Here is a 24,415-nt window from a genome sequence, read left to right as displayed (position 1 = left end):
ATTCTGTGTCTCCCTCTCTCTCTGCCCCTCCCCTGTTCACGCTCTGTCTCTCCCTCTCTCTCAAAATTAAATAAACATTAAAAAAAAAAAAGAGAGAACAAAAGATATAGAGCTATATTTCCCAAGTTGTAAGGTGCATTCAAATCCCCAGGATCTTGTTAAAATGCATATTCTGTACGGGGGCCTGGGTAGCTCAGTCGGTTCAGTGTCCAACTCTTGATTTCAGCTCAGGTCATACATATCTCACAGTCTGGTCTGTGAGTTCGAGCCCCCGCATCGGGCTCCACATTGACAGTGCAAAGCCTGCTTGGGATCCTCTCTCTCCCTCTCACTCTGCCCCTCCCCCACTCACTCTCTCTCCCTCTCTCGCTCTCTTTTTTTAAATTTAAATGCAGACTCAGAGGTGCCTGGCTGGCTCTAGTTAGTAGAGTGTGCAACTCTTAAGCTCAGGGTTGTGAGTTCAAGCCCCATGTTGGGGGTGGAGCCTACTTAAAAATTTTTTAGGGGTGCTGGGGTGGCTCACTCGGTTGAGCATCCAACTTTGGCTCAGGTCATGATCTCACGGTTCGTGAGTTCGAGCCCCGCGTCGGGCTCTGTGCTGACGGCCTGGAGCCTGCTTCAGATTCTGTGTCTCCTTTTCTCTCTGCTCCTCCCCTGCTTGTGCTCTATCTCTCTCTGTGTCTCAAAAATAAATAAATGTTAAAAAAAAAAAAAAGAAAAGAAAAAAGAAAGAAAGAAAGAAACGCAGACCTAGAAGGTCCACCTGCTGGACCACCAAGCAGAGGTATTTAGATGCCGCCCATCGCCTCTCCGGTTGGCTCTGCCAGCTGCACCTTGGTTTACTTTCTCGACTCCGACTTAGACGCGCTTCTTGACAGGTGGCCCTGACTGTGCGCCACGGATCCCCAGCTCGTGTGTTTCTGTCTCGCCAGCCCTGGATTACCGCCTTCATCACCGCAAACAGCCAGAGAGCTATCTGGCCCCCGGGACATGACTCCTCCCTCCCTGACTCCTGGGCTTTATTTCGCCACAGAAACAACTCCGGATTCCATTTGGCTTCCTGTCTTTTGTTTCTTTCTTGCATCCCTAGGTCACAGGCTCCCAAGGCCTGGGGCCAATAGGACACTGTTTCCTTCTCCTCTGCTTACCCCAGGGCAGTGGTCTGCAATCCTGACTGCATATCATACTTACCTGGGACCCTCCATGCGCCCCCTCGATTTGTCTGACGCAGGGCCCAGTAACTCGTGGCCAAAGGTCAAAAACCACTGCCCTGGAGAAGCCATGTCATCCCTACCCAGGAACTAAGCAGAAGCAAGCCACTCTACAGAATGAAAGCATCGTCCCTCGTGGCAAAGAGGGAGAGAGGTGAGTTTCTACGTGAAGTTCATCTCCTCGAACCATCGTGATGGTTCCCACGATGAAGTTACAGGAGTTCTGGAAGGGGGCTGTGTGGACAGCTCCGAAGAGGGAAGCACATGGGGTTTGTTAACCCCAACCCTGGAGAGCTGGCCCGCTCCTCTGGGTGTTCCAACAGAGCTGGGCGGACAGCGGCTGTCCCCTCCACAGAGTGGGAATCACTCACCGGCACGGAACGGGCCAGGACCCAACGGCCGTGCTCCCCTACCTTCGTGAGCACGGACCACAGTCTCGCTAGGACACAGTTTCCCAAACGTGCCAGTGAAAACACACACACGGGGAAGCCTTTTCCCCACCCAGGCGAACACGTGACTTCGGGAGCCGAAAAGACAGCTCACGTGGCAGAGAGCACAACCAGAGGATGCAAAGGGACTTTTCCGACCCGGTCCGTATTCCACGCAAACCGTCTTCCCTCAGGATGAGATTCCGCCCAACATACCCGGCTTACTCAATCCAGAAAATTAAAGAACGCTAAAGAGAGAGACCACGACGTGGCAAACGCTGTAAAGGGGCGGGGTAGATTTCACTAGTTAAATCGAGCCGTTCGGGAAACACATCCGTGATCTCGGCCAAGAACGCTTTTCACCCAACCACGTAATCCCCGTGAAGGAAAACGTCATACCTGATGAGATCGGGCTCTGCCCCCTCGTTCTTAAAGGATGCCAGAAGGAGCCTCTCCCGGGTTATGAGTTCATCCAGAAGGTTCTGTCTCCGGTCTCCTTCAAGCTGTGTTCTGCACACATCTCGTTAAGGTCCAACGGTGGGTGAATTACCTCAGTTTACCTATCGTGTTAGTAAGCGAGCTCTCCCAGGCCAGGTGTGACGATTACAGACTCTGACCGGCACTGGCCAGAAGAGGCCTGAACCGTTCGCCTCCTCCTCCCGCTCTGACCTTCGACACCACAGACTTCCCAAGTAAAGGCCCTTGACAGAACCATACCCGAGGACTCGCGGCCACGGACACCGAGCCGCCGCCGACCAACGCGGCAGGTAGAGATCATTTTTCCTCCCAGTGACCAATGCCGAAATGATTATTCCCGTCAACAGAGCGAGCTGAGTCAGGAATTCCTCGGGTGTTGAGTTATAGGTGTCAGTGTTCAAGGGTGTTTGCCCAGACGTTAGCACCCCCAAGACGCCCTGTAAAAAAATGAGCCGGGTTCTCAATACTGCCTTCTCTCTTACGTGCGAATGTGTCTTCACACACCTGGAATCCATTTTGAAAAGTGCTACTCTATGTGACAGATTTGCTCTAAAGGGTGCCCCCATCAGCTCATTATTTAAGCACACCGCATGAGCCTTAAACTCTAAAGAAAACTACAAGGAAAGATTCGGATTTCACTGCGTTATCCTAGCGAGCGGGTTAAGCCGGGAGTCCAAAGCTTGTTAGTCTTGTGTTGACCGTTATCTGCAACCTTGAAGCAGTTATCTCTCTTTTGCGGATCTCTGTCTCTTTGTATGGAACGCCAGATTATCGCTAACACCTCTTCCGGCACAACTCACAAGTTATGGCTAAAAAAAAATAACAAGTCAGGGCCACATCCAGAGTTTTCTGTACTAGCTTTCTTGAAGCAAGTTAAGCGAGTTCTTCTAGGCTGAGCGCCAGTGAGCGTGTGCGTGCGTTTAAAAGCAAAATAAAACGTTGATGGGGAAGACTTCAGCTATCAAAAGAACAATGGGAGAAAGCTAACAGATACTTTTTTTTTGAAGTTTATTTATTTTGAGAGAGAGAGAGAGAGCGAGGGAGAAGCAGAGACAGGAAGAGAAAGAGAATCCCAAGCAGGTTCCGCACTATCAGGGCAGAGACTGATGTGGGGCTCGAGCCCACGAACCGTGAGGTAGTGACCCGAGCCGAAGTCGGAGGCTTAACTGACTGAGCCACTCGGCACCCCAAGGGGTACTTCTGTAAGGACATACCTGACACAAGACATAAAGAGTAAGTACAAAAATAAGCCATCCCCAGCACAGTGGATTTTATCTGGCTTTGAGGGTTTTTTTTTATTGGGTGGCTTTTGTTTTATTAGACCTGAAACTGGTAATTCAGAGCTGCCGGGGCCACATTACCTAGTTCTGGTGACAGTAAGGCATTAGGCGGCTGCTTTAGATTCAGTGACACTTTCCTACTTCAAACAGGGGCATCAAACCCTGCACGTAGGCCCAAAATATTTCTAAGGAAGTTGGCAGAATCAAATGACAGCATCATCGTTTCGTGGGGTGGGGGAGGCTGGCGTAGCGAAACCATGGCCCAGGGAATCTATAACCCTGGTTGCTATTGTGGATAGAAGGAGCTAGCTTGCTAAAATAATCATCATTAATTTTTAAAAAACAGTTGTTGTTTTTTTTTAATTTGTTTTTCAACGTTTTTTATTTATTTTTGGGACAGAGAGAGACAGAGCATGAACGGGGGAGGGGCAGAGAGAGAGGGAGACACAGAATCGGAAACAGGCTCCAGACTCCGAGCCATCAGCCCAGAGCCCGACGCGGGGCTCGAACTCACGGACCGCGAGATCGTGACCTGGCTGAAGTCGGACACTTAACCGACTGCGCCACCCAGGCGCCCCAAAAAACGGTTTTTTTAGAAAACGCTTGAAGAAGTTCCCCAGTAAGATAGTAGTCAGTAAAATCGTAAGTCCCCAAACCAATGAGGCTAAGCAGCCTCCACGGCTTTAGATATTTTTTAAAAAATAACAATAAATAAATAACTAAACGAATTCTCTCAACATTCCAGAATGCAGGCTTCCCCGAGGAAAATCGCTACCACGGCTTTTCCGTTTCCTGCTTGCCTGCAGTCACCCCCACTTGCACACCATCAAGTAGCAACTGTAACTAAGAAACAGCGGGCTGAAATACCTCCTCCGTGCCAATAAGAAGGCCAAACATTAGCCTTTTGATCATCTCAATACCAAGAATAAATATCAATGTGTTTCAATTAGTGGCAAATTGGCAACAAAGCGGAAGGCTTTTCTTCGGTCCCAAAGAAGCGTGTGGTGGGGGGAGGGAGAGGGAAACAGAAGCTGTGGGCATGAATTGTACACGGCAGACCGGGCATTTTAATTTGTGGAATTGTGAATTATATCCCAATGCTAACTCGCCTTGTCCTGGGTTCTGTTCTCCGGCAATCTGTGGTTTTCAGCGTCCAGCCACCCAGGCAAACGGAAGCTGAACTACAGTTCATTCTTACGATTAAGCACAGATTCCCCTGGCTCAGGGATTAAAAGATAAAAAACAAATTATAAAAGTATCAGTAGAGGAGACATAGGGGAACTTTTCAATCATCTCGGAGTAGGAAAAATCTTTCTCGTCAAGAGTGAAAACATAGAGGCCACGAAAGGAAAAGACCAATCTTGACTATACAGAAATTTTAAACGTCTGCGAAATAAATTTGCAAGTGACAAACTCACAGGGGCGAACGAGAAAGAAAGGCAAAGACGTAACGGAGCACAGAAAAAAGAAACAGTAGTAATTCTCATCCCATTGAAAAACATTCAGTTTTACGTAAGAGAAGTGCAAACAAACATAATGTCACCTCCGCCTATCAGATGAGGAATTGTGACCAGGAAGTTGTAGAAAGGGCAGAGGAAACAGGCACCACTCTCTGCTATTCCTGGTGGGACTGTAAATAAGTCCAACCACTTACCAGACCGCCTTCTAAATAACAAAATGTAGGGGTGCCTGGGGCGGGGCTCAGTCGGTTAAGCGCCTGACTTTGGCTCAGGTCATGATCTCACCTTTCGTGGGTTCGAGCCCCACCCTCTCGGGGCCTGGAGCCTGCTTCGGATTCCGTGTCTCCCTCTCTCTCCGCCCCTCCCCTGCTCCCTCGCACTCTCTCTCTGTCTCTCAAAAATAAGTAAACATTTAAAAAAAATTAAAAAACACTCAGCTGGACACATATACATTTGTATATACTCAGAAACCTTCTGGAAGGATACACAGACAACTGCCTGTGAGGAGGGGGGAGCTGGGGGATTCAGGATGTGAGGGGGACTTAACTTTTCATGGAATCTCATTTTGTAATGTTTGCCTGTCACATGCTAATTAATAAAAACACAAGTTTCAGAACCATATATATGGTATGATCCCTCGCTAGTCAAAAGAATTGATGTTTACATGTACGTATATCTGTTCATGCCTAGAAACTAGAAAAGTCTGGGATGACAGGCACCGACCATCGACATCATTGACCATGAACAACAAGATGATGGAGACGATTGGGGGCGGGGGGTGGGGGTGGGAGGGGGCAGTGGGAAGTGTCACTGGGAAAAACCAACAATGAGAAGTATACAGGTAGAAGGAGCTGTTTACAATAAACACAGGAAAGACAGGTTTTAAAATCTGGCAGACACTGGTTACAGAATTAAGCTGGTTAAGAATGGGCTTCATTAAGGAACATCAATTTCAAGAGCTCTAGAAGTTGGTGACTGTGTTTTGTGGGTTAGCAGCTGAAGAAAGGAATCACAGTTAATGCTACAGGAACCCTCAGAGCTCCCCTAAGCCAGTGAGGGTTCTCCGGCTTCTCCTGACCAGGAAACCGGCCCCGTGTGGCTGTCACCTGGCTGGTTAATGACCATGCAGGCCTACAGCCCAGCTCTTTCCGCTTTAGGTCAGGGCTTTTCCACCACATCATGCTGGACCTGACCACCACACCTCCCGGGGGCTTCTCTACCCTGGCGCTCCCAGTACTGCCCCCACTTAACCTAGCCACCTCCCAGCATCCTGTTGAAAGCATTGACAATACTAGTAATACTCATTCAGAATTTTCCCGGGGACCTCCTGCTAATCTGGAAAAGCTGGAAAATTCACCAATTAGGAACACCCTCCTTCTTTGTTTCATTTTTATTTTAATCTACTGAGAGAATGCGGCAGGGGGGGGGGGGGGGCGGGAAGTAAAAGGAGAAAGAGATTAATAGCCCTTCTGCATAGCACGCTTCTTATATAGGGGTTGTTGTTAACAAGAGGTCCGAGAATCGTCCAGAGATGACCATACTACATGTATGCAGACTGATGGCAGCTGGGAGGAGTGAGGGTAGGAAAGAGGGCACACAGTGGCCAGAGCTGAGACCTCCTTCTCCACCAGTCTGAGGAGTATAACCAAGGAAGGAAGGTCAGAGAACAGACAAAACCATCGTTCCTTGTCAACGGCTAGGCTGGTTTTTTACATGTAACTAAAGCCCCGTCATGGAGATGTCAGACTCTATGAAATCAGACGCGGACTTCATATTACCGGTACTCACTAACTACCGAAGGCTGAAGCCCAGCTTCTCTGCAGAAACTTGATAAGTCCTTCATCTATTTATTTAATTTAATTTTTTTTAGAGAGAGGGTGCAAGTGAGTGAGGGGGAGGGAGAGAAGCGGGGTTCCCCCAAAGCGGGGCTCGTGTTTCCTGGAGCAAGGCTCCAGCTCTTGATAAGGACTTTAAACCTAAGATGAGGTTTAGCAGAGGTGTTGCTGGTCCCACTGGGTGCCCCGCCCCCACTCCGGCACCCTGATTTTCTCTTTATTTGGTAGAAGGCTTAAGAATTTTGGCCAGTTTTGGGGCGCCTGGGGTGGCTCGGTCAGGTAAGCGTCTGACTTCAGCTCAGGTCATGATCTCACGATTCAGGAGTTCAAGCCCGGTGTCGGGCTCTGTGCTGACAGCACGGAGCCTCCTTGGGATTCTCTCTCTCTCTCTCTCTCTCTCTCTCTCTCTCTGCCCCTTTCCCGCTCTCTATCTCAAAATAAATAAAAACAAACTCAAAAAAAAAAAAAAAAAGAACGTTGGCAAGTTTTGCTTGCGAATTAATGGCTCAGGACAAGGGAGAAACGTGCAGGGAATTATTTTTTGGTGCCATAACGGCGGATCCCCAAGAGGACGGTCTACAGTCCTCGAGGCCAGACTTTTCTGGTTCCTGTACTACTTCTTCCTTTTTTCTTTCCTTTTAAAGTTAACAAACTCTACTGAGTATTTATTACGTTCCAGGCTGGGTCCTTAGCTTTCTCGAAGCACCGATCACAGGTTGCAAGTAATATTTTAATACTAGCATTATCTGTGTGCTTCGATAGGACCTCGTTACATGAATGTAGACTCCGTAAGGACCACCTGAGAATTCCCCACAGTAGCTGGACTTCTTACAACAGCAACAAAAGACTAAGCAGCAGTTAATCTCCAAGGAGGGCTTACTACGTGCAAAGCACCTTCTGTGAATGTTCTTTAACCCTCAGCAGCCATTCTGTAATCCAGGTGTACTTTCGTTAGCCCTATTTCACAGAAGAAGACAAACAAAAAAAAACAAAAACCAAGGCACCAAGAGATTAAGTAACTTGTCCAAGGTCACACAGTTAACATTGAAAGCTACGTTTTATTCAACACCCACCAAGATGAGGGGCCAGTCCAGTGGGGTGCTTTATAAATAGATTTCCTCCAGCTTCTACACAAACCTTGCAAGGTGAGCATATTTAATTCTACTCTAGATTAGAGTAGAGGGTCTAGACAGGCTAAATTGCTCTCTGGCCTTGAGGAAGAGGCAGAGCTGGCCCTCAGTCTCAGTTCCGTCTGGTTCCAAAGCCAGCGTTTTTCCCGCCACACCAACGGTGCCCAGATGTTTGGACTTCATGGAGCAGAAAAGTGTCCAAACAAATCGGGGGTGGCGGGAGACTTACGTAAAAGTTGCCAATTATACACTTTGCCAGGTATGGATATTCAAAAAAACCACAGCAGACCAAACTACCATCTATTTTTATTATCGTGGTAACAAAGCAAGGAGCTTTTAACACGGAAAACTAGAAAGAATGTAAGAGAGCATAAAGAAGAAAATCCCTGCCGCCATAAACACGATCTTACCCTCGCTCTTCTCGGTGAAAACTGTCACGGACAAGTAGAGTGTGTGAGAACCACAAGGGCTCTCCCTAAAATCTACCGGGTTAGCACCCCAACATCCGCATGCAGTTATGGTGATCACTGCAACCGTCTATCCATCTACCTATCTTCCTAGTTTTTTTTTTTCCCCCTAAAAAAAGACAAAGCGGAGAAAAGCTATTTAGGAGTGCTGGGTGGCTCAGTCGGTTAAGCATCCGACTCTGGATTTCGGCTCAAGTTGTGATCTCACAGTTGGTGAGTGCAAGCCCCCCACTACCAGTGCAGAAGAGCCTGCTTGGGATTTGGTGTCTCCCCATCCCTCTCTCTGCCCCTCCCCTGCTCACTCCTTCTCTCTCCAAATAAATTAAAAAGTTATTTATACTTTTGAAAAACTATTTCTATAGGACTTCTCCCAAGACACCAGAATACCTTTTTATACTGAACCCCTTTGTAAAGAGATTTTTTAATTCTCCTCAACTTTAGTAAAGATGCTGCCTTTGAAAACCCAACAAAAAGACGAGCTCGCGTAAGGCCAAGTCTAAGAATAATTTTGCTACTACCTGACATTTCACACACAAGCCTCCCGTGGCACACGACTTTTCTCAACCAGAGAAGCAATGAATCGCTCCTGTCTCCAAGAAGCACTGTGAATGGAAATGAATGGTTTTCAGCAATTTGAAACTCTCTGGCTGCAGGACTTTAGTTTATGAATCGCAAACGAACCGATTCAAAAGCACAGGACTTTCATTTTAACTTCTCATCTCTTCTTGCCAGGAGAAAATACTTTTCCAAGAAAGAGCAACAATGTCTCAGGCCTTAACTCCATGAATTTAGCTGTTTGGAAGGCATGTGCTTAGGACTTATCTTTCTGGCAATCCCTGGTGTTCTTTGGAAAACTTCACAAACACATAAATTTATGAAGTAAAGTGCTGTAAACTCTCAACTACCCAATGCGGTAAGGGAATGTGGTATTCGAATATTCACATTAAAAAAGTCACCCGGCATTAATTATGCCTCAAGAAAAGAAAGGCTTAAACTGTCACTCTGTTGGCGATTTACGGACAAAAAATTTTCTAAGAATTACAACATCATAAAGTATACCTAATAAAGCGCAGTGAACACTGTTTAATCTTTCTGATGATTAAGGAGGGCCCTGAGGATTTGCATTATAAACAGGATTTGTTTTGGCACTACAGCAACATGCCAATTAATAGGGAATTCTAGCTGAAGACAGGCCAGGTGACAGATGACTGTGTTATTTCTACTACGGTAGAATTCAGCTTTTAAACAACTGGCTTTGGGGCCAGACAGCCCTGCATCTGAGTCCAAGTTCTTCCACTCCCCGGCTGTGGGGTCTGGGGCAAGTTACTTAAGCTCTCAGATTCCTCTCCTCAGTGTAAAACACTCCCCTGCTGGGATGTGGGATTTTTTTTTCCAGCTCCGTCCCTGACTTGGGGTGCAAAGGTTGGCCTGGCCTCACTACCTTTTTTTTTTTTTTTTTTTTTTGTAAAGAAAATAAGGAGCCATCAACACAGACTAATAATATGAGGTTATTAGGACTCACAAGTGGCCACCTGACACATCTTAAATCTGGAGGATAACTGCTATGGAATTATTTGAAATAGTTGCGAACAGAAAGGTCAAAGGAAGGGAAGATGTGAGGAACAGAAAAAGAGTTAACAAGAAGCCTTCATACTAGAGAAACTACTTCCTTTCCATTCTATCAGCAGAAACGGTCTCCCTGAAAATACAGAGGTCTTGAGCGCCCCCATGAGGCGGGTGATCTGAATTCTGTCCTAGTAAGGGTTGTGTTTCTAGTAGAAACAGACCCAATCATTTGAAAAAATACCTAAGAAAGAATACTGTTACAGTCCAGTTGGGTTTTTGCTTTGTCCTACAAAATTCTAAATTATCTGCATTAACATCCTTAAGTACTTTCATAATGTATTTAATAACTCTGTTCAATATTTTAAAATATTTTTAGAGATTTTTAGTGCTTCATTCAGCAAATTGTGAGATGACCACAAAACCAAAGTCTAAGGGATTTCAAAAGATGGTCTGGCTGAAGGCATTTAGAACAAAGTCAAGTCCATTATTACTGCCACATGCTTCTCCATAACTAATAACCAGCAGGAATTACTAACAGTGAAAAAGGAAGGGTTCTTAATTTGTTTCTTTTTTTGCCCTATAGCTGAGCACATAAATATTATAAAATGAATAATAATAAGTTATGTTTATGGAAGTTACCAAGTTGGTAGTTGTTCATATTATACCGTGAAGCAGTGATTTAGTTACCTTTTTAACATACATGCTTTAGGTAACAGCAAAATGAGTTTGCACACCTTACCTGACATGCAGACTTCCTGACACTTGGTACTCAAAGTAGAGAAAATAGCCAAGCCGATTGGAAACTACCTGAGGTCTACATAACAGGACTTGTTGATTTTGATAAAATAAAAACTTTTTTTATAATACTGTGCAGTAATAAACGATACCAGATAGAGGGTAAAGTTACAAAGTAAACGTATCAGACTATTCCAACTGTGTTGGGGCGCCTGGGCTCAGGTCATGATCTCACACTTTGCGAGTTCGAGCCCCACGTTGGGCTCTGTGCTGACAGCTCAGAGCCTGGAGTCTGCTTTGGATTCTGTGTCTCCATCTCCCTCTGCCCCTCCCTCGTTCACAGTCTGTCTGTCTCTCTCTCTCCCCCTTTCAAAAATAAATAAACATTAAGAAAAATTTTTTAAAGAATATTCCAACCATGTTAAAAAATAAGGCCCCTGTCCGCCTGGGTGGCTCAGTCAGTTGGGCGTCCGACTTCGGCTCAGGTCATGATCTCGTGGTCCGTGAGTTCAAGCCCCGTGTCGGGCTCTGTGCTGACAGCTCAGGGCCTGGAGCCTGTTTCAGATTCTGTGTCTCCCTCTCTCTCTGACCTTCCCCCATTCATGCTCTGTCTCTCTCTGTCTCAAAAATGAACAAACATTAAAAAAAAAAAAATTTTTTTAAAAAGGCCCCTGTTGTTTATTGAAATTAAACTTCTACTTGTAACCTTAGCGTGTTAATAATTGAATATTTGGAAAATCATGAGATTAATCTAAACGAACCTCCCTGTGTTAAAAAATAAGGCCCCTGTTGTTTATTGAAATTAAACTTCTACTTGTAACCTTAGCGTGTTAATAACTGAATATCTGGAAAATCACGAGATTAATCTAAATGAACCTCCCTGGTAGCATAAAGGGGGTTGCCCTTCGAGAAAATAATTGTTAAAACATTTTCTATGATTTTGTCTGAAAAGCAATATTCCTACCTTCTCCCATTTAAAATCAGGCAATAGGGGCGCCTGGGTGGCGCAGTCGGTTAAGCGTCCGACTTCAGCCAGGTCACGATCTCGCGGTCCGTGAGTTCGAGCCCCGCGTCGGGCTCTGGGCTGATGGCTCAGAGCCTGGAGCCTGTTTCCGATTCTGTGTCTCCCTCTCTCTCTGCCCCTCCCCCGTTCATGCTCTGTCTCTCTCTGTCCCAAAAATAAATAAACATTAAAAAAAAATAATAATAAATAAATAAATAAATAAATAAATAAAATCAGGCAATAATCACCATTTCTTGAGCTACCAACATCTGGCTTTTTTGTATGAGCTGACAATTGAAGAAATGATGAGAGAAGACCAGTTTGAGACTAGTTTTCAAGCCCAAAAAACTCAGGTTTAAAGGACTGGTTTAGGGGTGCCTGGGTGGCTCAGTCGGTTAAGCATCTGACTTTGGCTCAGGTCACAATCTTGCGGTTCACGAGTTCGAGCCCCGCGTCGGGCTCTGGGCTGACAGCTCAGAGCTTGGAGCCTGCTTTTGATTCTGTGTCTCCCTCTCTCTCTGTCCCCTTCCCCGCTCATGCTCTGTCTCTGTCTCTCAAAAATAAATAAAAGTTAAAAAAAGATTTGAAAAAAATTCTAGGGGCACCTGGGTGGCTCAGTTGGTTGAGCGTCCGACTTCGGCTCAGGTCGTGATCTCACGGTCTGTGAGTTCGAACCCTGCATCAGGCTCTGTGCTGACAGCTCAGAGCCTGGAGCTGCTTCGGATTCTGTGTCTTCCTGTCTCTGTTCCTCCCCCCTTTTGCTCACACTCCGTCTCTCTCTCAAAATATATAAATCAATAAACATTAAAAAAAAAAAGCTTCAAAAATAAATAAAAAATAAAGGACTGGTTTACGGAATGGGTCACATGGATTTTAAATTGATAAAATGATGAACTTCTAACAAAAAAAAAAGGCTTCAATACTTGGCAGGGTCGGTGGGAGGTGGGGGTGATGGCCCAAGTTGCTTCAAGTAAATGCTCTGTTCCCTGCCCACACTCCCAAACCTCCCAAAACCAGGGGCGGGATCTGTGCTTTCCAAAGAACATTAAAGCAAAGGAGTCACATCTCAGTAATCTACATAAACAGAAAAAAAAAGAAAGAAAGAAAAGAAAAGAAAAGAAAGGAAAAGAAAAGAAAAGAAAAGAAAAGGAGAAGAAAAGAAAGAACCCCGAAAGTCTATGGTGGCTATTGGCATTGGCCTCTCAGAAAAAGAAAATGGATCACTCAGAGCTCTGGAAAGTCCAGCATGATCCCAGCCCGGGATGATCACACGGAAGGCCTCCTGTGGGAGCAGTGGCTCACCATCTTCGGGGCATGTGGCAGCGCAGGGCTCTGGGCAAGGACAGCACCGACGAGAGCACTAGCTCTCTACACTGTCAAGGTCACACCCAAGAACGGCCACGGTACTTAATTCCATCAGTATATGCTCGCCTCGCCAGCATTTTCACGGTAGAGCAGGGCAACAGACACTTAAAATAGAAATCGAGATTATAGGCAATATTTGGGAAACCAGGTCTTCCTCGAGCTATGGAAAAAAATCTGGGTGGCCCGGATTCCTTCCTTTCTCCAAATAAGACTGCTTTTTCCTCCCACTCTAGAGAAGAGGTGGAAATGTTTACATGGATACATCTGATGTGTTGACACAGCTCTTAGCAATAAGTCCTTCAAAAGGGCGATCTTTTCCTTCAGACTCTGCAACAAAGCTCTGATTGTCACGGTCAGCTGGAAAGAAAAGAACACATCCTAAGTATGCTAGTCCAGAGGTGGGGGAGCTACTAAAAACATCACGTAAACACATTATGATTCCTTCAAGGACCAGCTGGCAGATGCTTAACTTCCCAAGGACACCTTCAGGGTTCTAAGGTATCCAAATTTTGGTCCAGCCCCCCACCTGATGCTTGCATCCGCTGTATAAGGTGACCAAGTGGAGAGCCAGCCCAGACCTGAGTAGACAGTGACAGGAAACCAACCCCTGGCCCTCACAGTCTGAATCCTGTCCCCTGAGCATCTACCCCATTCGCCAGTGAAAAACCCAAGTGTCTTCAACCTCGCTTTAAATGACAAGACGTCAAGTCTCACCGCAATCCCACCAGTCTGCTCTGAACACACTGGTTTACTTAAAACCCATTTAAAAGTTTTGTAGCAGTGTGTTCTTATAACGATGCTCACCACCAGTGACTCTTTTTCCAGGAGTGTATAGATTTTCTTAGTCGTTCTACAAACCCAGAGGAAACTGCTGTTTGTGACTCTTGAGTGCTATGTTAAAGGATGGAGGAAGGTAGGGAGAGAACCTCTGGGGAACTGAGAAAATATGAAAACTGAAACTGCCCATGTAAATGAAATACAGCCAGCCACGCGGGAAATCAGAGATAGGTGTGAAAAGACAGACTAGCGCAGATTTCATCTGCTACCTTGTTCGAAGTAGCAATTACATAACTTCAGGGGAAGGGAGGACTCCCTCCCTAGGATTAGCAGGGTCACACACACTAAGGGAAAAACAGCAGAACAGTAGAGGCTGGCTGAGGGCTCACACACATCAAGCAACCCTCAAAGGTATCAGCAGCCAAGAAAAGTCTAACCTTAACTATTCTAATACCTCTGGGAACCACGGAGAAACCACCCACAGTGTTTATGAGGAAATACCACGGAGAGCAGATCGCCCCTCGTTCAAGAAGAGTAAAACAAACAAACATAGCACAATACACACACACACACACACACACACACACACACACACACACACACGCCCCAAACCGAAGAGCAGTCTACGAAATTAAAGCTCAAAAGCATTCAAGAGATCAAAGAGTATGTGGCCATTAAAAAGTATGACGGAAACCTCGATTTGTCGACATAGAAAGATAGCCAGCATAATTTATTAAAAGAGAAAAAAACCAAGTCCTAAAATGAAATGTCACCCACAGAGAAAAAAAAATCAATCTAAGAACTAAATACTTCAAAATGCCAAGGGCGATTATCTCTAAGTAGTGGATTTTTTAAATATTTTATAAGAAAAATGGTTACTTTTAAAACCAGGAAAAGTTTTCCATCATCATAATCTGCAAGAAACCTTCCAAAGCACAGAAAAAGATGAAGAGCCTAACTCATATTTTAAGCTAACACAACCCTGATAACAATCACTAACAGAGATACTGGGGAGTGGGGTGAGGGGGTGGAGAGGGGATGGGGGAGAGAAAAAAAAGAAAAAAGAAACCACATGCTAATCTCCTGTGAGGATTATAAAATGCAAAAGTCTTTAAAAATATTAGCAAAGCAAATTCAGAATTATGTTAAAATGACAACATACCATCACCAAGTAGAATTTATCCTAGTAATTTAAGAACAGTTTGATGTTAGAAAATCTAATACTGAATCCGACAGTGTTAATGGTTACAAACAGAACAAATGTATGATTGATACAGCACAGGAGAAATTAATTAAAAACAAAACAAAAAGAAAGAAAGAAAACTAAGAATGGAACATTACTACCTTAACCATAATATTTTCCAACATTGGTCTAGAAGTTGTAACCAACGCAATAAGACAAGTTAAAGAAATACACAAGGGCTGGAAAGAAGGAGATGAAATCATCATGATATATAAATGGATAAGTCTATTTGGGAAAGTTAAGTGAATCCACTGACAAATTACTAGAAACCAGAGAAGAAGTCAGTCTGGTAATCAATCTTAAAATGAAAAAAAAAAAAAAAAATCCAGGGCATTTCTAAATTTAAGTACTAGGTAGGGAGCATTTCTTTTCATCATTATTTTTAAACATCATTAACAACACCAACAAAACCTAAAAAACATCTAGCACCTGCCTGGCACATTGCGACTATGTAGTAAATACTGATAGAGGAATGAATAAAAGGAAACACTCGATATTGTAAAGATGTAAGCATTCCCCAATTAATCTATGAATAAACTACACATCTATTCAAAGTCCCATGTGGAGTTCTCTTACTAGAAAAGAGGTGGTAACAGAGGCACAGGACAAATGAATTGTAATGAAGCCATGCGAAATTATTCTAAAACATAGATAAAGAGAAATTTAAAAGACAAGGAATATGTGTGATAGAGGGGCACTTCAACAATGAGATATTAAATCTTCATGAAAACTACAAGAATATGATGCTGGCAGTTAGTGAAAGCTTCACTAGTATGACAGAACAGGAGGTCCAGGCGCAGTATGGCTGTGCAAAAATAAATTCAGTGAATGAAATACAGGATTATTTCATATCTTTTTTTTATGTTTATTTTTGAGAGAGAGACAGAAAGACGGCAAGTGGGGGAGAGGCAGAGACAGAGAGGAAGACACAGAATCTGAAGCAGGCTCTGGGCTCTGAGCTGTCAGCACAGAGCCCAACGCAGGGCTCGAACTCACAAACCACAAGATCATGACCTGAGCCAAAGCTGGATGCTCAACCCACTGAGTCACCCAGGCGTCCTGTGGATATTTCATATCTTGGGGGGATGAGGTAAAGAATAATTCAGCAAATGGGAAAAAATAAAATTTGATGCCTACAATGCACCAAAATAAACTTTTAAATATTTTAAAGATACATGTTTAAAAATAAAATAAAAACAGGGGCGCCTGGGTGGCTCAGTTGGTTGAGCGTCCGACTTTGGCTCAGGTCATGATCTCACAGCTCGTGAGTTTGAGCCCCGCGTGGGGCTCTGTGCTGACAGCTCGGAGCCTGGAGCCTGCTTCGGGTTCTGTGTCTCCCTCTCTCTCTGCCCCTAACCCACTCACATTCTGTCTGTCTCTCTCAAAAATAAAATAAACATTAAAAAAATAAAATAGAATAAAAACAGAAGGAAAGATTGAAGAAAATTTGGAAGATGAGATGAAATATTTAGATAATCTCTGGGTATGAAAGACCTTTCTCAGGGGCACCTGAGTGGTTTGTCAGTTGAGCGGTTGACTCTTGAATTCGACTCAGGTCATGATCTCACGGTTTGTGGGATTGAGCCCCATGATGGGTTCTGCTCTGATAGCATGGAGCCTGCTTAGGATTTTCTTCCTCTCTCTGCCCCTCCCCTGCTCACATTTGCTCTCTCTTTCAAAATAATAAATAAATTAAAAACAAAAGAAATAATAAGTTAGGTTAAGGACATATACTGGCAATTCACAAAGGAAGAAATATAAGTATCCAATAAATATATGAAAACAGGTTCAATGGCATAAATAACAAAAAAAGCATATTAAACTATTATATACTTACACCTGACAGAATGAGTAAGATTTTTAAAAGATAATTGGAATTGGGACAGAATTGTATGTTGAAGAGGCTTAAAATTTTATACAACCTAAATCCAGAAAGTCTACATCGGGAAACTTTTCTACCATGGGCAATAATTTGGCCACACTGAAAACTCATTTATAATTAGAAATTAAGTACCCAAGAAGATTATACCAGTTAAATGAATCAGAGGTCTAAATGTAAAAAAGTGAAACCATACGTTTATTAGAAGAAAACAGAAATGAATTCCCTTACATCCCAGAAATAGCAAAAGGTATGAGTGAAAATACAGAAGCAGTTAAAGATCGCTAGCCAACTCTGTTTAAAAAATAATGCTTTCGGGGCGCGCCTGGGTGGCTCGGTCGGTTAAGCGTCCGACTTCAGCTCAGGTCATGATCTCACGGTCCGTGAGTTTGAGCCCCGGGTCGGGCTCTGTGCTGACCGCTCAGAGCCTGGAGCTTGTTTCAGATTCTGTGTCTCCCTCTCTCTCTGCCCCTCCCCTGTTCATGCTCTGTCTCTGTCTCAAAAATAAATAAACGTTAAAAAAAAATTTTTTTTAAATAATGCTTTCACATGGCAGATGATATCCTAAGCAAAGCCAAACAACAAATAATAAAGAAAATAAATTATAATATGTCACCAAGAACTAATCTCCATACTAGATAAGAAACTCTTAAAGACTAAAAAGACCAACAATCCAATTTTTAAAAAAGGGTTTTTTTTTTTAACAAAAGAAGAACTTCTCAGAAAAATGTAAATGATGCTTAAACATGTGCAAACACACCCACTTGATTCACACATGAAAGATGCACATTTGAAACGACACTGAAATACCATATCGCACTTATCAGATGACACCCTCTTGTTGGCCAGCCTGTGAAGAAACAGAAACTCGTGCACTGCTGGTCAAAGGGTGAGTAAGCACACCCCTGTGGACAGGAATTTGGTGGCAGGTGAAAAAAATCACATCCACCCAGGTTCTGAGAATTCACCCTTAAAAGACACCTCCACAAATACCAAGGGGAGGAAGAACATAAAGCTATTTATTGTGGCATTGTTCATAACGGCAAAACAGGAGAAATTATCTAAACTCCCATCCTTAGGCAGGTTAAATGGACTATGGCGTATCCGTGCAGTAGCACAACTACGTAGTCCTAAAGAACAGCGAAGATATCGAAGAATTAATATGGAGAGATTACTACAACACGGTAGTAAATAAACAGAGCGAGATACAAAGGAGTATCTTATGGAAAAGAAAGAGAAATGAGAACACACACACACGCTTATTTCTGCAAAAAGTAACAGAGGAAGAGGAAGCCAGAAATTAATGAAAATGATTACATGGAGAAGTACTAAAAATTAATATAATAAGCCCACAATTATATGGTCACTTTACCTTCTACAAAGCAGGAAAGAATATCCAATGGGAAAAAGACAGTCTCTTCAACAAGCGGTGTTGGGAAAACCGAATGGCAACATGCAAAAGAATGAAACTGGACCATTTTCTTACACCAAACACAAAAACAAACTCGAAATGGATGAAAGATCTAAATGTGAGACCTGAAACCAGAAAAATCCTAGAAGAGAACACAGGCCATAGCAACCTTTCTCTAGATATGTCTCCCGAGGCAAGGGAAACAAAAGCAAAAATAAACTATTGGGACTACATCAAAATAAAAAAGCTTCTGCACAGCAAAGTAAACAATCAAGAAACCTAAAAGGCAACCTACTGAATGGGAGAAGATACTTGCAAAGGACATATCCGATAAAGAGTCAGTATCCAAAATCAGTTCTATAAAGTTCTATAAAGTTCTATAAAGAACTGACACAACTCAACACCCAAAAACCAAATACAGTAAAACCTTGGATTGTGAGTAACTCATTCTACAAGTGATCCGCAAGACGAGCAGACATTTCTAATGAAATTTAACTTGATAAACGAGCAATGTCTCACAGTACGAGTAGGATGTGATGCTGAATGTCGCATGATCACAACTGAGCCAATGGTTCTCTCTCGCTGTGGGATTGTGGGTCATCGGCTCCCACACTCGGATGCTCGGTCTCAGGCTGGAGTGTTTGGCAGAAATCAGTGATTTTTCAGAACGTTGGAAGGTGCCCACAACAGGCATTAGTGTATTTTTTGTCACTTCCAAGCATCTCTGGACAGTCCTTTGCTTTTCCATCCAAGAGTGAGCTTAGGAATGCTTTGCTCCATTCTAGGTCAGGCTGCCTGCAGATAGAGACCCTTTCCTCTGCCTCCTTATTGCCAGTTACGCTAAATACAGTAGAAGACTTTATTAATACCGTACTGTAGTCAACATCCGTCAGTGATAGTGAAAAGTCGTCCTACACAGTAACCCTCCTCTCTTGTCTCCCTCACACCACCATGAAGGTTTTTAAAAGTGAATGTTGTTTATTTTTCTTTATATTTTGTAGAATGAATCATCTGAGTTTCCACTATTTCTTATGGGGAAATTTGCTTTGATATACAAGTGCTTTGGATGACAAGCTTGTTTCCATAACGAATTATGCTCGCAAACCAAGGTTTTACTGTAATCCAATTTAAAAATGGGCAGAATGGGGCGCCTGGGTGGTGCAGTCGGTTAAGCGTCCGACTTCAGCCAGGTCACGATCTCGCGGTCCGTGAGTTCGAGCCCCGCGTCAGGCTCTGGGCTGATGGCTCAGAACCTGGAGCCTGTTTCCGATTCTGTGTCTCCCTCTCTCTCTGCCCCTCCCCCGCTCATGTTCTGTCTCTCTCTGTCCCAAAAATAAATAAACGTTGAAAAAAAAAAATTAAAAAAAAAAAAAAATGGGCAGAAGAGGGGCGCCTGGGTGGCTCCGTCGGTTAAGCGTCCGACTTCGGCTCAGGTCATGATCTCATGGTCCGTGAGTTCGAGCCCCGCGTCGGGCTGTGTGCTGATGGCTCAGAGCCTGCAGCCTGTTTCCGATTCTGTGTCTCCCTCTCTCTCTGACCCTCCCCCGTTCATGCTCTGTCTCTCTCTGTCTCAAAAATAAATAAAACATTAAAAAAAATTTTTTTTAAATGGGCAGAAGACACGAATAGACACTTTTCCAAAGAAGACATCCAGATGGCCAACATACACATGTTCATCGTCACTCCTCCTCAGGGAACTACAAATCAAAGCCACAATGAGATATCGCCTCACACCTGTCAGAATGGCTAAAACCAACAGCACAAGAAACAACAGGTGTCGGCGAGGACGTGGAGGAAAAGGAACCCTCGTGCACAGTTGGTGGGAATGCAAACTGGTGTAGCCACTGTGGAAACAGTATGGAGCTTCCTCAAAAGGTGAAAATAGAACCACCGTACGATCCAGTAATTGCACTACTGGGTATTCAACCCAATATAAACACACTAATTCAAAGGGATACCGTGCGCCCCTATGTTTATTGCAGCTTTATCTACAATAACCAAATTATGGAAAGAGCCCACACGCCCAATGATAGCTGAATAGAGAAAGCAGATGCAGTGGACATACACAATGGAATATTACTCAGCCATAAAAAAGTACGAAATCTTGGGGCATCCGGGTGGCTCAGTCGGTTGAGCATCCGACTGTGGCCCAGGTCATGATCTCACACTCATGGGTTCGAGCCCCGCATCGGGCTCTACGCGGACAGCTCAGAGCCTGGAGCCTGCTTCGGATTCTGGGTCTCCCTCTCTCTGCCCCTCCCCGGCTCGCGCTCTGTCTCTGTCTCTCTCTCTCTCTCAAAAATAAATAAAAACATTTAAAAAAAAAAAAAAAAAGGAAAGACAAACTCAGACTTAAGTGTCTGTGGTGGTGCCTGTGGTGGTACAGTGTCTGAAACTGTGTTCTGCAACCCCTAAGACAGACCCCATGAGCAAAAAGATCTCCCTGTTCTGATTGCCGGAAAAGAAAAATACCAACTTGGAAGGGGAAAGGTTAGAGAGAAACCCGCAGTGTTGGGATCTGAATCGAAGGAGCTAGAGTGAACCCATGAGGGTCTGGAAAACACAGTTCCCCAGCCAAATCCTACCACTGCTTTTATACAGCCTTTAAGCTATATAAAATGCAAATTATTACACGTATTACATAGAATAAATGTAAAATGTCAAAAAGGCCATTTGGCAAGAACAGATTCTCAGAGAGGTGAAGGCGTAGCCTCTTGTCCTGCAGAGCCTGAAAGATTTACTACCTGGGGCCTGAGCTGGACTAGGAAATTGTTAGACACTTTTACGGTTAAACAGGAGAAATTAAACGGGTGTCATGCTTCGTTTCGTCTCAGTTATAATGATTCACTGATTGACTGTAAGGTCAATGCAACACCCGTAAGCTTCGCAGCCACACACACACACACACACACACACACACACACACACACACAGTCTCAGCAGTAGGAGGGTTTGCAGAGCTCAGAGCTCAGACAAACCATTCCGGGTCCTAATTCTCTCCTGCTCTCACCCTGATTGTATTTTCACCACTTCTTCCATGCTGATTTTGCTGTTGGATTTTCTCGGCGATGTCCTGTGCAATTTGGCAGGTGGCATCGTACGCGGAGAACCTGCATCGAAGGCATAAAGGAGAAGAATGCTTCAGGCTCTTTGAAAGCAACTGTCTGCATGACTTGCGCGCCACTTGTTAGTTCTAGCCACCAAGTCAAACGGGGAGAATGAGAATAGTGAATACAGCGACACGTGTTGCTGTCATAGGAAATACTGTGTGAGCCGGGCTCTGTTCTGAATGCTCCGTTTGTAACAATTCGCTTCATCCGCACAAAAACACCAGGAGAGGGGTACCGCTCCCATCGCCATCTTACAAATGAGAAAATCAGCACAAACAGTTAGTAGGTCCACTTGGCCAAGTGGTACCGCCCACTGCAAACTACGTCCCCAACCACTTGTTCGAATTCATCCACTCACAGAACATGCGGCAAACATTTATGCAAGGGCTCCTCTGGGCTGAGCACGGTTCCAGGCACTGGACAGCAGGGCAGCGAACCGAATGGACAAAGTCCCTTATGCTCAAGGAGCATAAAATAAATAAAGACACAGTATGTCCAGGGCTGGTAGGCACTAACAAGAAAAATAAAGCAGGATAAAAGAACAGAGAGTAAGGGGCAAGGTGAGGAAGCCAGCCAGGCAGGTATCTGGGGAAGAGCTTCACAAAACAGGAACAGCAGGTACTGTTTATCCTCCAACAAAATGCGCTGGGACGCAGGACACCCCCTCCGGACATCTAAGCTCACAAGAACTCTCTGGAAACATTTGCCGAGCTTCTATTTGTTATTCAGAGTGTCGGGAGGCTTTGAAAAATCCACAATAAATTCCCCGGGGTCCCTTATTTTTTCCTTCTGGGACAGCCTTTTCGCTTCCTACTTGTTCTACAGAGAACAGCTAAGTACACCTTGTATCTCTCCTACCAGGTGGCCCTGTTCTGCAGAGGAGGGACTAGGGCTGTCCTAGCACAAACTAGGGAAAACTGCTATTTGCCTCCATGTCCCCATTTCTGCTTGAAATAGTAAATGATCCGTTTCTTAAAAATCTTTGAACTCCCACACATTACTCATCCACTGAGGGAACTCGGCAAATGTGTTTTTCGATAACGGCAAAAAAAAAAACCCCCCCAAAAAAAAAAAACCAACCTCGCGTCACTTCCCTTAGCAATCTTACTAGAGTAATTACAGCAATGGGTAACAAACTGAGTACCTGATCTGGGCCAGGTCCTACTTCTAATCTCATGAGGTAGGATCTTTGACAATGCCCCACTCTACGCTGAAGGAGCATCACGCGTGTATGCGTGTGAAAGTGTGTGTATGTTCATGCGTCCAAGAAAAGAGCAAGTAACACAACACATAGTTAAGAAAATAGGAGGGGAGCTGATAAGGAAAACAGGGTCCTGATTCCCAGCTTTACCACATTTCTCCTTTTCCCCTCCATACTGTCACCTCTGAAAAGAGGAGCACAGACAGGTCTGACTCTGTGGTCCCAGACCAGACCTATGGAAATCGATAACAAGGTATGATACACTGCCTAACAACCACAGAGCCTAAATGGTAAGTACTCCTGGAGTTTGGGAGGGAGAGAAAGTAGTGTCGGCCGAGGCACTCGGACTGGACAGGGCTGGGCCAGGAGGTGACACCCTGGGCTGAACAGCGAGGTTGAAGCAGGAGGGAGGGGCACATACGGCTGAGCAGCCCTGGGTAAGAGGGTAAGGTATAAAAGGGGACAGATGCGTGGGAGCTAGTTTCTGTGGAGCCTTGAACACCAGAATTATCAGGGGAGGCTTTTGAAAAAAGAGGACGTTGGAGCTGTAGGGGATACTCTGGCATACCGACTGAGCCCCTGAAGAGGTTCTAGGAAATGCAGAAGGCCAAAATCCCAGATGTTTTGCTCCCAATCTTTACGTTCCCACATTAGCCTTGGAGAGTGCTAGTTCTGAAACTCTGCTACATGCTGGGATCACCAGGGAATCTTGAAACAACAACACAACCGATTCCTGGCTCCCAAACCCAAGCATCCTGCTTAAACGGGAATGGTTTTATTATTTTTTTTTTAATGTTTATTTTTGAGACAGAGACAGACATATTGTGAGCAGAGGAGGGACAGAGACAGAGGGGGACACAGAATCTAAAGCAAGCTCCAGGCTCCAAGCCGTCAGCATAGAGGCCGACGCGGGGCTCGAACTCACAAACCACGAGATGGTGACCTGAGCCGAAGTTGGACGCTTAACTGACTGAGCCACTCAGGCGCCCTGGGAATGGGGTTTGACCTGAACACAAGGAGTTGTCAAAACTCCCCCTGGTGTTCCTACCTGGAGCAAAGTTTGAGAACCACAGGCAAAGAGGTCATGGGCAACCTCATCACAGTATCAAACACACGAGTACCTAACGTAGTAGTTGAGGGGCACCTGGGTGGCTTAGTCAGCAGGGCCTCTGACTCTTGATTTCAGCTCAGGCCATGATGTCGTGGCTCATGAGTCCAGCCCCGTGTCGAGCTCTGCACTAATGGCACAGAACCTGCTGGGATTCTTGGCTCTCCCTCTCTCTCTGCCCCTACCCCACTTGTGCACACACACTCTCTCTCTCAAAATAAATAAACATTTAAATAAATAAATAAAGTACTACTTTAGGAAAACTAACCTGCACTCATTTACATAAATGGCTGGGAACGAGAGAGGAGTGGCAGGAGACCAGAAGACTCCCATTCCATAACTGGTCACCAGTATCTCCTGTCTGCAAGGCACACAACTAAAAACATGGGGGGGGCCAAGGCAGAAACAGACAGCATGAAAGAACTGCCAGGGGCGCCAGGGGGGGCTCCGTCGGTTAAGCGTCCGACTTCGGCTCAGGTCATGATCTCGCAGTTGGTGAGTAGGAGCCCCGCGTCGGGCTCTGTGCTGACAGCTGGGAGCCTGGAGCCTGCTTCGGATCCTGTCTCTCTCTCTCTCTCTCTCTCTCTCTCTCTCTGCCCCTTCCCTACTCACACTCACTCTCTCTGTCTCTCTCAAAAAATTAAATAAATGTTACCAAAAAAAAAAAAGTTTTAAACAGATGCCAGAGGCATTTGAAAGAAAAACCAAATATTCAATAATCAGATAGGA

General features: G+C 44.7%; 1 protein-coding gene across 1 annotated transcript in view; it reads right to left on the bottom strand.

Annotated features, from left to right (window-relative positions):
* Window positions 1–24,415, bottom strand: part of STX8 (syntaxin 8) — a 259,347-nt gene that overhangs the window by 231,748 nt on the left and 3,184 nt on the right. The window contains exons 2-4 of the mRNA XM_040453213.1: window positions 21,278–21,377; window positions 13,220–13,314; window positions 2,039–2,149 (exon numbers count right to left, since the gene is read on the bottom strand). Coding sequence (XP_040309147.1) covers window positions 2,039–2,149; window positions 13,220–13,314; window positions 21,278–21,377 — 306 coding nt within the window. The remainder of the gene's footprint in view (window positions 1–2,038; window positions 2,150–13,219; window positions 13,315–21,277; window positions 21,378–24,415) is intronic.

Source organism: Herpailurus yagouaroundi, unplaced genomic scaffold (genome assembly GCF_014898765.1).
Source record: "Herpailurus yagouaroundi ecotype Mexico unplaced genomic scaffold, PumYag 208, whole genome shotgun sequence".
Taxonomy (NCBI): domain Eukaryota; kingdom Metazoa; phylum Chordata; class Mammalia; order Carnivora; family Felidae; genus Herpailurus; species Herpailurus yagouaroundi.
This window is presented reverse-complemented; position numbering and strand designations above follow the sequence as displayed.